The 12,523-nt window shown below is 46.3% G+C and overlaps 1 protein-coding gene across 2 annotated transcripts in view; it reads left to right on the top strand.

Annotated features, from left to right (window-relative positions):
- Nucleotides 1-6,727: 6,727 nt before the first annotated feature.
- The window catches only part of COPG2 (COPI coat complex subunit gamma 2), a 34,961-nt gene continuing 29,165 nt past the window's right edge, over nt 6,728-12,523 (top strand). Inside the window, exons 1-4 of one of the 2 annotated variants that reach the window (XM_074976020.1) lie at nt 6,728-6,830; nt 10,012-10,064; nt 10,870-10,950; nt 11,953-12,024. In XM_074976020.1, coding sequence (XP_074832121.1) covers nt 6,794-6,830; nt 10,012-10,064; nt 10,870-10,950; nt 11,953-12,024 — 243 coding nt within the window. In that variant the 5' untranslated portion in view covers nt 6,728-6,793. Of the gene's footprint in view, nt 6,831-10,011; nt 10,087-10,869; nt 10,951-11,952; nt 12,025-12,523 lie in introns of those variants that run through there. The other variant, XM_074976028.1, reaches the window with a different exon arrangement.

Here is a 12,523-nt window from a genome sequence, read left to right as displayed (position 1 = left end):
AATCTCTCTTGATAAGATTCTACTCCCAGGGCATTTGTTCGTGTTCCAGTTTCACCCTATTGCCCTAGTCCTCCAGACCTCCAAGACTTTGTAGGTGGGAGAAGAGAGTGTTTGTGTACCTCAAAAACTAGCAACACTGAAGTCAACACATTTCCCTCTTGTTTCCAGAACATCTGCAGCTGTAGAGATCCTAACAAAAGTTGGAGTAGATGACAATCAAACACCAAAATTTATAACATCCAGGGGGTGAACACTGAAGCTAGTGAAATTCAGCTGAGGGCACAAATATGGTGGTTTTCTGTTTTAATAAACCTCATTGTTTAGTGATTGAAACAATTGACATAGGTTAGTTGTGGATTCTCATTGGCAGAAACTTAAACTAAGGCCATGGCAAGTTTTCTCAATGATGTGGTCTGTCTAGGTCAAGGGAATTAATTCAAAGGCATCCTGTAGGAGGAGTTACTCAGGAAGTTAGACTAGTGGTTCTCAAACTGTGGGTTGTGATCGTAAAGCATATCACAACCTCATTTTAATGGGGTTCCATAGTGGGGGGCGGAGTGGCCACCCACTGACCCGGAGGCAGAGGAACCTCCTCGGGAGCCATTTTGGGCCAAGCCTAACCCCTCCCAGTCACCTAAGCAGAAGCCAGGAGGTGGGGCCAGGACTATAAAAGCCCAGCCCAAGGGCTCAGTCTGCCTCCAGCCTCCAGAGGTCTGCCCAGTGCTCCCTGTCTGGGAGGCTGAGGCCTGGCTGGGACCCCCAGGAGTCTTTTACCTAGAGGATGGGCCTGGACTGCCAGCTGTGTGTGACCCAGAGGATCAGTCTGGACACCTGCACTCCGAGACTGGCTGGGACCGCTAGACCTGCAAGCGGCTGAGGACTGGCTTGGACCACCTGGACCCCAGCTGGGCCTGGAATCCCTTGAACCCCCTCTGGACCAGCCTGACACCCAGGTACACAGTGAGGGGGTAGGGGAAAAGGGAAGTGGCCCAGAGAATAGCGAAGACTGTTATGGATCTCAAGTCAGTGTTTTGCTGCGTGGATCCCGCTGACCCTTGGCAGCAGACTGCTCTACTGCGAGCAGGACCCTGGACCGAGATGCAGTGGAATGGGCAGGCCTGCGCCTCCCCGCACCTGTCACTTACCAGGTGGTAGCCTTCCACCGCTCCACGGATCCTGGCGAACTGCCTGCACCGCTCCTGAACAAGGAGACAGACTGTTTTCCGAGTTACCTGGGTATGCCTGTGTGTGTTATTAGCTGCCCTGCCCTGAACCAGGGGGAACTGAGTTTATCCACTGTCCCCACCCTGAACCAAGGCCTAGGGACTCTGAATTGATCATAACTGTGTTTATCCACTGCCTCACCCTGATCCAGGGTCCAGACACTCTGAACTGTTATAACTGTGCTGACCTTAGACCAGGCATGTGAACTAACTGTATTGATTGCTGCCTACACAGACCTAGGACTACAACCTTTGAACTGGTTTGTCTACTCATCACCCGCTTTGCCTCTTGTCCCATCCTGAATTGAGGCTGAGTTTATCAGATTATCGACTTGAGGGTTTTGTTTTAGTACCCGCAGTAGTGGGGCAGAGAGGTCATCCAGTGACCCGGAGGCAGAGGAACACCTCTGGGAATCCCACCTGCTTACAGGTTGCCAGAGCTGGTGTTAGACTTCTACAATGTTGGGCTGAAGACAAAGTCCAAGCCCTGTCACCAAGGGGTGATGCTCAAGCTTTGGTGTTCTCCAAGGTGGCAGGGCTTGGGCTTTGGTCCCCCTTCCTGAGGGCATATAGTAAATGTTGTTGTCAAAAGGAGTCACTGGGCAGTAAAGTTTGAGACACCTTGATGGACTAAATAATCACAATGATCCCTTCTGCTCTGGAATTTGTGAATAGTACTCTTATTTCCTTCCCTGGCCTTCCCCAACTCCCAAAAAAATGCAGCATAAAAATACTATAGTTGGTTCAAGAATTGTGAAAGCATTGCATCCTTTCCTACAGCCAGTGGCAAAACGATACAAACTTAAGATTTCTTACTGATCTCATGCTACCTTTAGTCAAAACACAGGTAAGTCTTGCTGTAGCTTGGTGGTTAGAAAAGGTGTTAGTGTCTTAGAAACAGGAAGGTTGGATTCTGTACTTACTGTCAGTCCAAAGTTCTGTGTGACCATAGAAATATTACAAATTTTACCACAAAAATATTGATGTAACAAGATACTTGAAATCATTCTTCAGAGAATTCAGTGCACATTGCTGCATATTTCTCTGAACTGAATAAAGAGAAAAGGAGCTGAAATCAAGAAAATGTCACTTGAGGACAGATGAAAGGAAAATTTAAAATGATCTGGAGAAATGGTCTGCAGTAACCAGGATGAAACTCAATGCAGACAAAGGCAAAGTACTGCACTTAGGAAGGAACAATCATTTGCCCATATGCAAAATGGGAAATGACAGCCTAGGAAAATGTATTGAAGAAAGTGATCTGTGGATTGTAGGGGACCACAAACTAAGTAAAGTGTGAGTCAACCATGTGATACTGTTGCAAAAAAGCAATGATTCTGGAATGAATTAGCAGGAGCTACGTAAGTAAGAAATTATAAGTAATTCTTCCACTTTACTCTGTGCTAATTAGGCCTCCACTGGAGTACTGTGACCAGTTCTTGGCAAAACATTTCAGGAAAGAGCTGTAGAAATTGGAGAAAGTCCAAAGAAGAGCACTAAAAATGATTAAAGGTCTAGAAAATGTGACTTACGAGGGAAGATTGAAATAAATGGATATTTTTAATTTGGAAAAGAAAAGAATGAGAGGAAACACGACAGCAGCTTTCAGTCACCTAAAAGGGAGTTACAAGGAGGATGGAGAAAAATTATACTCCTTAACCTCTGATTATAGGACAAGAAGCAATGGGCTTAAGTTGCAGCAAGGGAGGTTTAAGTTGGACATAAAGAAAAACGTCCTTTCAGAGTGGTTATGTACTGAAATAAATTGCCTAGGATGGTTGTAGAATCTCCATCACAGGAGATATTTAAGAAAGACTAGATAAATCTCTAACAGGGATGATCTAGATGGTGCTTGGTCCTGCCATAAGGGCAGGGGACTGGACCTGATGACCTCTCAAGGGTCCTTCCAGTTCTATAATTCTCTGACAACATTGAACATGGTATCTTCTGACTGTATAATAGCCTCCTAGATAAAGGGTAGAAGCTTGGCTTTTTTGGCTAGTTGTCTTAATTTGATCATCACTCCTGAGGAGACTGAATCCTCTAGAAGAATGGACTCCAGAATCTAATAAAACATTTCTTTTTGGCTACTGTAACCATAAATCTAGAATGAATAAACCAATCAAGAGAGAGAATCAGGAGGGAGTATTTGACCCCAGTCCTGTAAAGCATATGCTTAACTATTGAAAGCATACTTAAGAAGTAGAATATCCAAGGAAATGTCTCTAAAATCCTTCCTATCCTTGGTTTCACACTGTCCAGAGTAGTGAGGATGGAGTTAAACTAATAGGAAAAGAAAAAGCAGTCAAGTAGCACTTTAAAGACTAGCAAAATAATTTATTAGGTGAGCTTTCGTGGGACAGACCCACTTCTTCAGACCATAGCCAGACCAGAACAGACTCAATATTTAAGGCACAGAGAACCAAAAACAGTAATCAAGGAGGACAAATCAGAAAAAAAAAGATAAACGTGAGCAAATCAGAGAGACCTACAACCTATCCTTAATCAGGATGCCACACTCCAGAAGGTCCTAGGTGACAGGACTGTTCTGTCCTACAGACAACCTCCCAACCTTATGAGGATCCTCACAAACAGCCACAGTCTATACCACAGGAATACCAGTCCTGGAACCTTTCCTTGCAACAAAGCCCGCTGCCAGCTTTATCCACACGTCTTCTCTGGAAATACCATCACTGGACCTAACCAGGTTACTCACAGAATCATGGGCACTTTCTCATGCTCCTCTACTAACATCATATATGCCATCATGTGCCAACAATACCCAGATGCTTTGTATATTGGACAGACTTCTAACTCCCTTAGACAAAGGGTTAATGGGCACAAAACAGACATCAAAACACTCCAGATCCACAAACCAGTTAGTCAACATTTTAATGGAATTGGGGCATTCTGTTAATGACTTAAGAGTATGTGTGTTCCTGAAAAAAAAATTTCGCACCACTATTCAAAGAGAAACAGCCGAGCTGGCTTTTATATTCAAATTTGGCACATAAACACGGGGTTTGTACCGGGATGGGAATTTTCTGAGTCACTATCGGGGCTCGTCTGCGTACTTGGCTTAATCTAATTCTTGACCTTCCTCCCCGCACTCCTCCACTCTCTCATTTGCTCACCTTGATCATTTTTTTCTGATTTGTCCTCCTTGATTACTGTTTTTGGTTCTCTGTGCCTTAAATATTGAATCTGTTCTGGTCTGGCTATGGTCTGAAGAAGTGGGTCTGTCCCACGAAAGCTCACCTAATAAATTATTTTGCTAGTCTTTAAAGTGCTACTTAACTGCTTTTTGTTTTGATAGTATGTAGACTAGCACAGCTCCCTCTCTGTTACTAACAGCAAAAGAGGAGGGTAAAAAGGGGTAACATATGAGTACTTGGTTAGCATAAAATCAAGATGATGAGAAAATTAATCGAGGAAATAAAGGAGAGGAAGAGAATAAATTTTGAATTGCCTTTATACCAGTGCTAGGATCCTGGACAATAAACATGGGTAATTGGTATTGTTTGTTTGTGAGCCTCAGTTAGATGTGGTTGGTATTACCTGGTGCGATGATTTACATAATCGGAATGTTAAAATGAATGGTTTATAACATATGTAGAGAGGACCAATTTGGGAAGAGGGTTTGTCAAAAATGGCACTGCTTGCTTTCCAGTCAGTGATAACATTCATGAAAATGATCTGGAATGCTTCTGGATAAATGTTCTATAGGTTGGACCTTCTTAGTCCTGCACTGACGGGACCTGACCATTCCCAAACAAGGGAGTTTGCCAGGCCAGGGGAGATCAGTTCTGGCCCTCTTGCCATCAGCCCTCAAGACCGGCTCTGCTCCCAGCCGTGGTTGCTGGGTCCCTCAAACAACCTCCCCCATCTCCACCCTGTTTGTGCTCCAGGCCCCAGCCAGGCTGCCAGTTCCGCTGCTTCTGGCCTGGTCAGGTTCCCAGGCCTGGCAGGGCTCCCATCTATTGACTCTCCTCCCACCAGACTCCTAGTAGTTCTGGCTCTCTGGCCTAGGAACACCTGTGGTCCTGCTGGACCCAGGATGTTGCCAGACCAAGAGTCCAAGTTTAGACACATTCTACCAGAAGCATAAAAACTACACATGTAGTATTAGTTGGTGTCTACAACAGATGCCTGGATCACGTCATGGAACAGATTATACACTTATCTATAATGACTACAGAAATAAATTGTGATCTTGAAGGATTTCAGTTTGAGTGACAGATGCTGGAGGTCTCATGCTACCAGCGCTAAAAACAGTCTCCACATTTCTAACCATTATGACAATTTTCTTAATTTCCTAATGGGGAAATTTTAAATTAGAATTTCACCCCACTAACAGGGCAACCCCTCTGAAATTTGACCTTGTTCTCAGCCGTAAAGAGGAACTGATCGCAGAACTAAAAGTTAATAATTTAGGTTCCAGTGATCCTGACACTCACGGGGCTAGGCTAGAGAATGACAAGACGTCTTGTGGCACCTTATAGACTAACAGATATTTTGGAGTATAAGCTCCAAAGTCTATAAGGTGCCACAAGGCCTCTTCGTCTACGTCTACACTAGCACACTATGTTGAAGTAGCCTATTTCGACCGAAGGACATCGAAATAGGCTACTCCGATGCGTATTGTCTACACGTCCTCCAGGGCTGGTGTTGTCGATGTTCAGTGTCAAAGTAGCAACAGAGAACATCGAAAGGAGCCGCCCCAGAAAGAAATGCGGAGCGTCCACACACACAAGTGCTCCCCGTTGAAATAAGGGGCCAAGAAAGCCCCAAGCCGCTCCCTTAAAGGGCCCCTCCCAGACACACTTGGCCTGCACAGCATGAGATCCACAGAGCCAACAACCCGTTGCAGACCCTGTGCACGCAGCATGGACCCCCATCTGCACCAGCAGCAGAAGTAGCAGCAGCCAGAAGTCCTGGGCTAAGGGCTGTTGTATGTGGTGACCATAGAGCCCCACAGGGGCTGGACAGAGCATCTCTCCACCCCTCAGCTGATGGCCGCCATGCAGGACCCCGCTACTTCGAAGTAGGGAGATGCAGATCGTCTACACACGCCCTACTTTGACACTGAACGTCGAACTAGGGCGCTATTCCCATCTTCGGATGGGAACAGCGATATCGATGTCTCGCCGCCTAACGTCGACTTCAACGTCGAAATAGCGCACGGCGCATGTAGACGCAACACGTGCGATTTCGACATTGTGCCGGCCACTTCGAAGTAGCCGGCTAGTGCAGACGCACCGCTCCTGTTCTCGAAGCTGCAGACCAGCACGGCTCCCTCTCTGACACTCGGGGCTAGGCTGGGTAGACGACCCTGCTAAAAAGAGGCGCGGTCCCTTTAAACAGGAACCTCCCACACCGCCTGCCCGGGCGAGCGAAGGGGGCGTGCCCCGGGCGCGGATGACGGCGGAAGGCGCCGTGGGCCACGGCGCCGTGATGAATGGCGGCGCTGCAGCCCAATCAAGCCGTGAGCACTCGGGCTTGGGGGCGGTCCTTCCGGCGAGCGCTTCCTCCGGCCTCCGGCAGCTCTGAGGGAAGCGAGCGGGGCCGATATGATTAAGAAGTTCGATAAGAAGGACGAGGAGACAGGTGCGGGGGAGGGGCACGGCGCTGGGCCGGGACGCAGGCGGGCCCGCCCCTGTCCGCCGGCAGCCCGCGGGGGGAGGGGCTAACGGGGGCCCCGGTGGGGGCACGGGCGGAGCGTGCGGGTTTGCTGCGGGGAGCGAACGGGCCGGACTAGCCGTAGGGCTGCCGCTGGGGGGGGGGGCACCGCCCGGGGGGGGGCTGGCCTGAGGCGGTGGGGGGCGGGGCGCTACCAACCGGCCTGTCGCAGAGCTCGCGCCCGCGCCGTGTGCGGAGCAGGCCGCTCGCCGCGGGGGGTGGCTGCCTGGCCCAGGAGCAATGGAAGCCGGTGCGGGGTCTGCCTCCAGCCGCGCTGGACAAGCCCCTGCTCTGGGCGCCCCTGGGACGGCAAACGGGGCGGAGCGCTCAGTCGCTGGCCCCGGGGCTGCGCCTCCCTTCCGCCGCTGTGGGCGGGCAGGGCGCTGGGCCGGCGTTCAGAGCCCGCGTGGCCGCGCTCTCCCCGCCCCGCGGGGTGCAGGAGCTGTGCAGTCCGGTTTCTCCATCGCCCCCTCGGGAGCAGCCGGAGGCGTTCGCAGGGGAGCGATTGTCCCGGCTGTGGGGTGGGTGCGCGTTGTAGCTGTGTGAGCTCCCGGGGGTGACAGAGACGAGATGGGAAAGAGCAACAAGAAGTCCTGCGGCACCTTGGAGGCTAAACACACAGGCTATCGGGGCCACCTCTCTGACACTTGTCACGGTGGAAAAGAGTATCTGTTATTGGACTCGCTTCCGTTGGTAAGAGAGACAAGCTTTTGTGCCACACACAGAGCTTGTCATCAGGCCAGGGAAAGGTGTTCAGCGTGTTGCACCTGTTCTGCCTTGTATGTAGTTGTGACGCTGAAAGATCTTCCCAGTTCTTGCCTGGATCTTAAGAAGAGCTCTTTGTTTGGCTTAAAACTTTGTCTGTCTCACCAACATAAGTGGGCCCAATAAAAATATTTTTGTTCATCTTAAAAACCAGCAAGAAGTCCTGTAGTGCCTTTATAGACTAAAAGATTATATTTTTGGAGCACGAGCTTTTATGGGCATAGACCCACTTCATCAGATGCATGTAGTGGAGATTCTGGGTTTGTTCATCTTGTGTGTCTTCTGGGTAGAGGTCAACATCATACCTAGCACGTAACAAGAGTCGCAAATGTAGGCAATCTTGTTGCCAGTTCCTCCACAGTAAGGCCAAGAAGGAAATGATTTGGGGCCAGATTACCTGGTTAATCTAGACCACATTCACTGTTCTAATTAAAGTACTCAGTCTTCTGCTCATTACCATGGTAATGTTTATAGATTACACTGAATTCATTTGATGTTGTGTTCTTTGTGGTCTAGTAGACTTATTATGCTAGAGTTTGCAGGCAAAAGGATCTGCTCATAAGTGGGAAGCTTTCATGTGTGGCAAAGGAGAGCTGAGTCAGGAGTCTCATCAGAATTTAAATTTTTAAAATGTAGCAAATTCTTCTAGTTCTTAAGATAATTTTCCAATGGGGAACTGTCCTATTGGAAACTGTTCTCCTCCTTGTTTTGCAGACAACACATCTCCCTTGCTGCTACTGTTCCTCTGAACTTTGTCAGCAAACAAAAGAGTAGAACTAACAAAACTCCAGTTTCACTTCTGTTGTTCATAATCCCTTGTACAGCAGTGAAACTGTTGAATGTCTTGTCAATTGCTTGCTGCTACTTGAGGCCAAAGGTATACTTACAGGGCAGTTAGACTTCTTCAGCTGGCCCAATAGCTGACTTTGGCTCACTGGGCTCAGGCTAACTGGCTGTTTAGTAGCTGGGTAGACATACCCTTAGTAGCTATAAAAGCGGGAACTGCAAAGATTGATCAGAGAAGAGGATCAAAAAAGTAGAGGTTAAGAAGTGGTTGTGGTGGTGGAAGAGTGGAAATCTCTCCCCTTTTTGTAGCAACCAGAAGTCTTGGGAGTAGGGTGGTAGGTACCAGAAAACTTAATATTAGCAGGTAGAAGGGGTTAGGGTTTCAAATTTGCCAAGTATGTGCTACCTAAAAGTTAATACAAAAGACAGAACCCACAAACAGTATCCGAGTGATGGGCACCATGGTCGCAAGGCAAGCACCATTACCCTCCTGCAGCTGGAGGTGACAACCAGCTGGGTTATTCATCAGATCATTGTTTTCGGACACTGCTGCTGAAGTTCCTCTTCCAAGTTTTCATACCTAATTGTGGCAGATAGGTTTACTCTTCTGATTCCTAGATGTCTAGTGTCTTCTCAGGGCCTAGGTATATACTGTGGAATGTACCTGTTCATTTTCTAAGGGCAGTTTTTTCATTAGGCCCTCAATGCTTTCCTAAAGCTGACCAGTGGTAGTGGTTGTATCAGGTGTGGCCAAAGCATGACTCATGAGCTGCATGTGGCAGTTTTACGGCTAAAGTGTGGCTACTGGACTCCCACTGCATGTCTACTAGTCCCCAATTCCTTCCCCCTGTTCTACAGCTGCCATGCTTGGGGGGAAGGGAACTTGGAATTCAGTGGGATAATAGGACTAAAGACTTCTGCCTTGTGTGGAGTGGGCTTTTGGAGCGTTAGCTACAGGTCCTGGCAGGTGCCACCCAGCATGGAAAATTGTGCATGTCTTGTGGTTTTTGAACTTCTGAAGATTTTTGTATGTGGCGTGGAAGGTCAGCAAATTTGGCCACCCCTGGATTACGCAGTGTGTAATGGCAATGCTGTTTGGCAGGTTATGGGTTTGTGCTCCGTATCAACCAATACATGAGTGTTTCCAATGACAAGGAGCAGCCTTCTCCTAAGTTGTTTCCCTGTGTCATATCTAATGCACCTAAAGAAGTGGTCTGTGAAGAAAGAGCATCCTCACTTGACACCGATACGATAACTTCACCAAATGCCTGGCTGGAGGTGCTGAGTCAAAAATGATGGGTTTGAAGATTTTTTTTGGCACCATAAAAATGTAGCACCTGAAACTACTCTAGCTTCTGGTGAGCATCAGATTTTCATATTGCAGTGCTGCTTAGCAGCATTAAGAGCCCACTTAGCAACTTGTTGTGTATAGTTCATCATGAGATACACTTCCATAACTAAGAATTTACTTTGTGTTTTCAGTTCCAGAGCTTGTAGCCAGGGGGACACAGATCCATGAGTACATGGATAACCCTAAATGATTTGTTTCGTTATTTAGGCAGTGGCTCCAATCCTTTCCAGCATTTGGAGAAGAGTGCTGTCCTTCAAGAGGTATGAACAGAAAGCATATTGTGTAAGTTGCTGTAACAGTGGTTTGGATGCTAAGCAACAGGTTGGAAATATCTGGACTTTGTGAAGCTAGTAGTTAAAACTGTTGCATGGTCAATTAATATTTTTCGTGATTGATTAACTAAATTGAGGGCACATGCTGTATACTGTGTGGAGATATTTTAGATCAGACCCAGGAACACAGAGGACCTCTTTGTTCTGCATGGCCATTAAAGATCCAGTGGCCCATACTGAAGAGGTGGGGTTTTCTTTTTGTTTTTTTTCTGTCTCTGGTATGCAACATGCTTTTCAGTAGTTCTTTGCCAGGCTACGTCTATGCATTGTAGAGGTGGCTAGCTGATTTTCGGAGCATTTATAGGCATATGGTTTGCAAAGTGTTTGAGGCTCTTTTTGGATGCAGATGTTAAATGTGAAAATGGCCTAGTTAATTTCATTGTCAAGTTCCCTTATCCTACAATGCTGCAGTGTTTGAGCGCAGATGCTGGGATGGAAGCTTTTGAAAGCTAAACTGACACACAGAAAACCCAAAGGTATTCAATATTAATAGATGTGTCCAAATTTTACTGGGTATATGATTTGAACCCAGAAGCATGAAACCTGATTCCTAGTTCAAATCATTGCACAGCCGTCAGGCTAAAAATGAACATTTTTCAGCTAAGTGCTTTTATTAATTGACATCCATATTAAGCTGTGGTGTATGGTAAGACTGCCTGGACAAAATGAGTTACCCTGAGCCAATGGGTGAGAGGGTAAATTGTTACCATTGTTTTATGCAATATGTCTGCAGGCTCGTATTTTTAATGAGACCCCCATAAATCCACGAAGATGTCTGCATATACTTACAAAGATCCTTTACTTACTGAACCAGGTAAGTGGACCTTCCTCACCCAACTACACATGGTGGAGATAAGACATAGCTGACAGAAGCTTTTAAGATTTTTTTTATGAAGGACTTCTGGGAGCTGCATCTACTTTATGCCCTTTACATGGCACTTTGTTAGCCAGGACCAGGCAGCCTCTTTTATACTGTAGAAATAGCCATGTCTGTCTTGTGGTTCTTTGCCCATGTAGAGAACAGGAACACATGTTGCGGAAACATGTTTGGCTTAGCTATCTAAATGTCTGTGATTACATGAAATATGGCCTGAGTGAGTCAGTATTTAATACTGAGTTTTGATCACCAGTAATTACAAAGTCCAGTGAGTTCTGCTGTATTAAGCCATCTGGGTTTTGTGTTGGGAAGATCCTGGGAAAATCCTCTTCTCATTTGACAAAAACTTAACCCAAAAACTATAACCTGTGCTGCTGTAAAGATAGACTCATTGAATATTAGAACTGGAAGGGACCGCAAGAAATCATCAGAACCAAGCACCATCTGAGTCATTCCTGTTAGATATCTACCCAGCCTGTTCTTAAATATCTCCAATGGTGGAGATTCTACAACCACCCTAGGCAATTTATTCAGGGACTAAACCACCCTGGTAGTCAGGAAGTCATTCCTAATGTCCCACCTAAACCTCCCTGGCTGCAATTTAAGCCATTTTCTTCTTGTCCTAGTAAAATATCAGAGGGAGCCCAAATTAATTAACAAAACCTATTCCTGCCACTTCGGTATCAGGGATGATGCTCCTGTTCAAATTAGTTATGTAAAAAATATAATTATGTTGTTGTATGCGCTATAAGGAATGCAAGGTGAGGGAGGGAGTGTTTCTAAGATGGGGAAAAGATTTTTAAAAAAGGAAAAGGTTTAGAGACAGAAGATGGAGTCCAAGAATCTAAGTGGGTATTCTAGATGAGAGAGAGCTAAAAATAGAAAAGTACTGGGCGGTTAAGTTTTGATTGGTCTCTAACTTGCACTTGTTAACCTTAGGGTGAACATTTTGGTACTACGGAAGCCACTGAAGCGTTTTTTGCAATGACCAGATTATTTCAGTCTAATGATGTAAGTTTCTTTGTTCATATAATAACGGTTCACATGCTGTTGACTGCATTCTACCCTAAGTGTGATCTTGGGAAGCCCTCTGTTAATAGCAAAAATTGTGAGCTTATATATCATAGTAATGAGGCCATATAAGTACCTTAGATAAAGGAATGTGCTCAGGTTGAAAGCACAATGTGGCCCTTAGTTTCTTGCCTGTCAAATTACAATGGAGTTGTTTACAAACTAGAGCCCCAGCCTTCCTTAGAAGGCATTTGAACTCACAGGTAAACATGGTCAAAGTAAAGGGATCAGAACATCCTCAAAGCCTTGGGTTAAATTTTTGTCTAAGATGTATGTAGAATCTCTTTAATATCCAGCATGTTTTTTCAAGAGCTTGCTGATGCTCTTGTGGACATATTGGCAGCAATGGGCCCTGCAAGAGTGACACTGCCCCAAACAGTGCCATCATGGACCCCATCAAGTTCCCTTGGCAAAAAGGACAGGGAGGAAATCTTTTGTC

Source organism: Carettochelys insculpta, chromosome 1 (assembly GCF_033958435.1).
Source record: "Carettochelys insculpta isolate YL-2023 chromosome 1, ASM3395843v1, whole genome shotgun sequence".
NCBI lineage: Eukaryota > Metazoa > Chordata > Testudines > Carettochelyidae > Carettochelys > Carettochelys insculpta.
The sequence above is the reverse complement of the archived record's forward strand: the minus strand, read 5'-3'. Positions and strand labels throughout refer to the sequence as shown.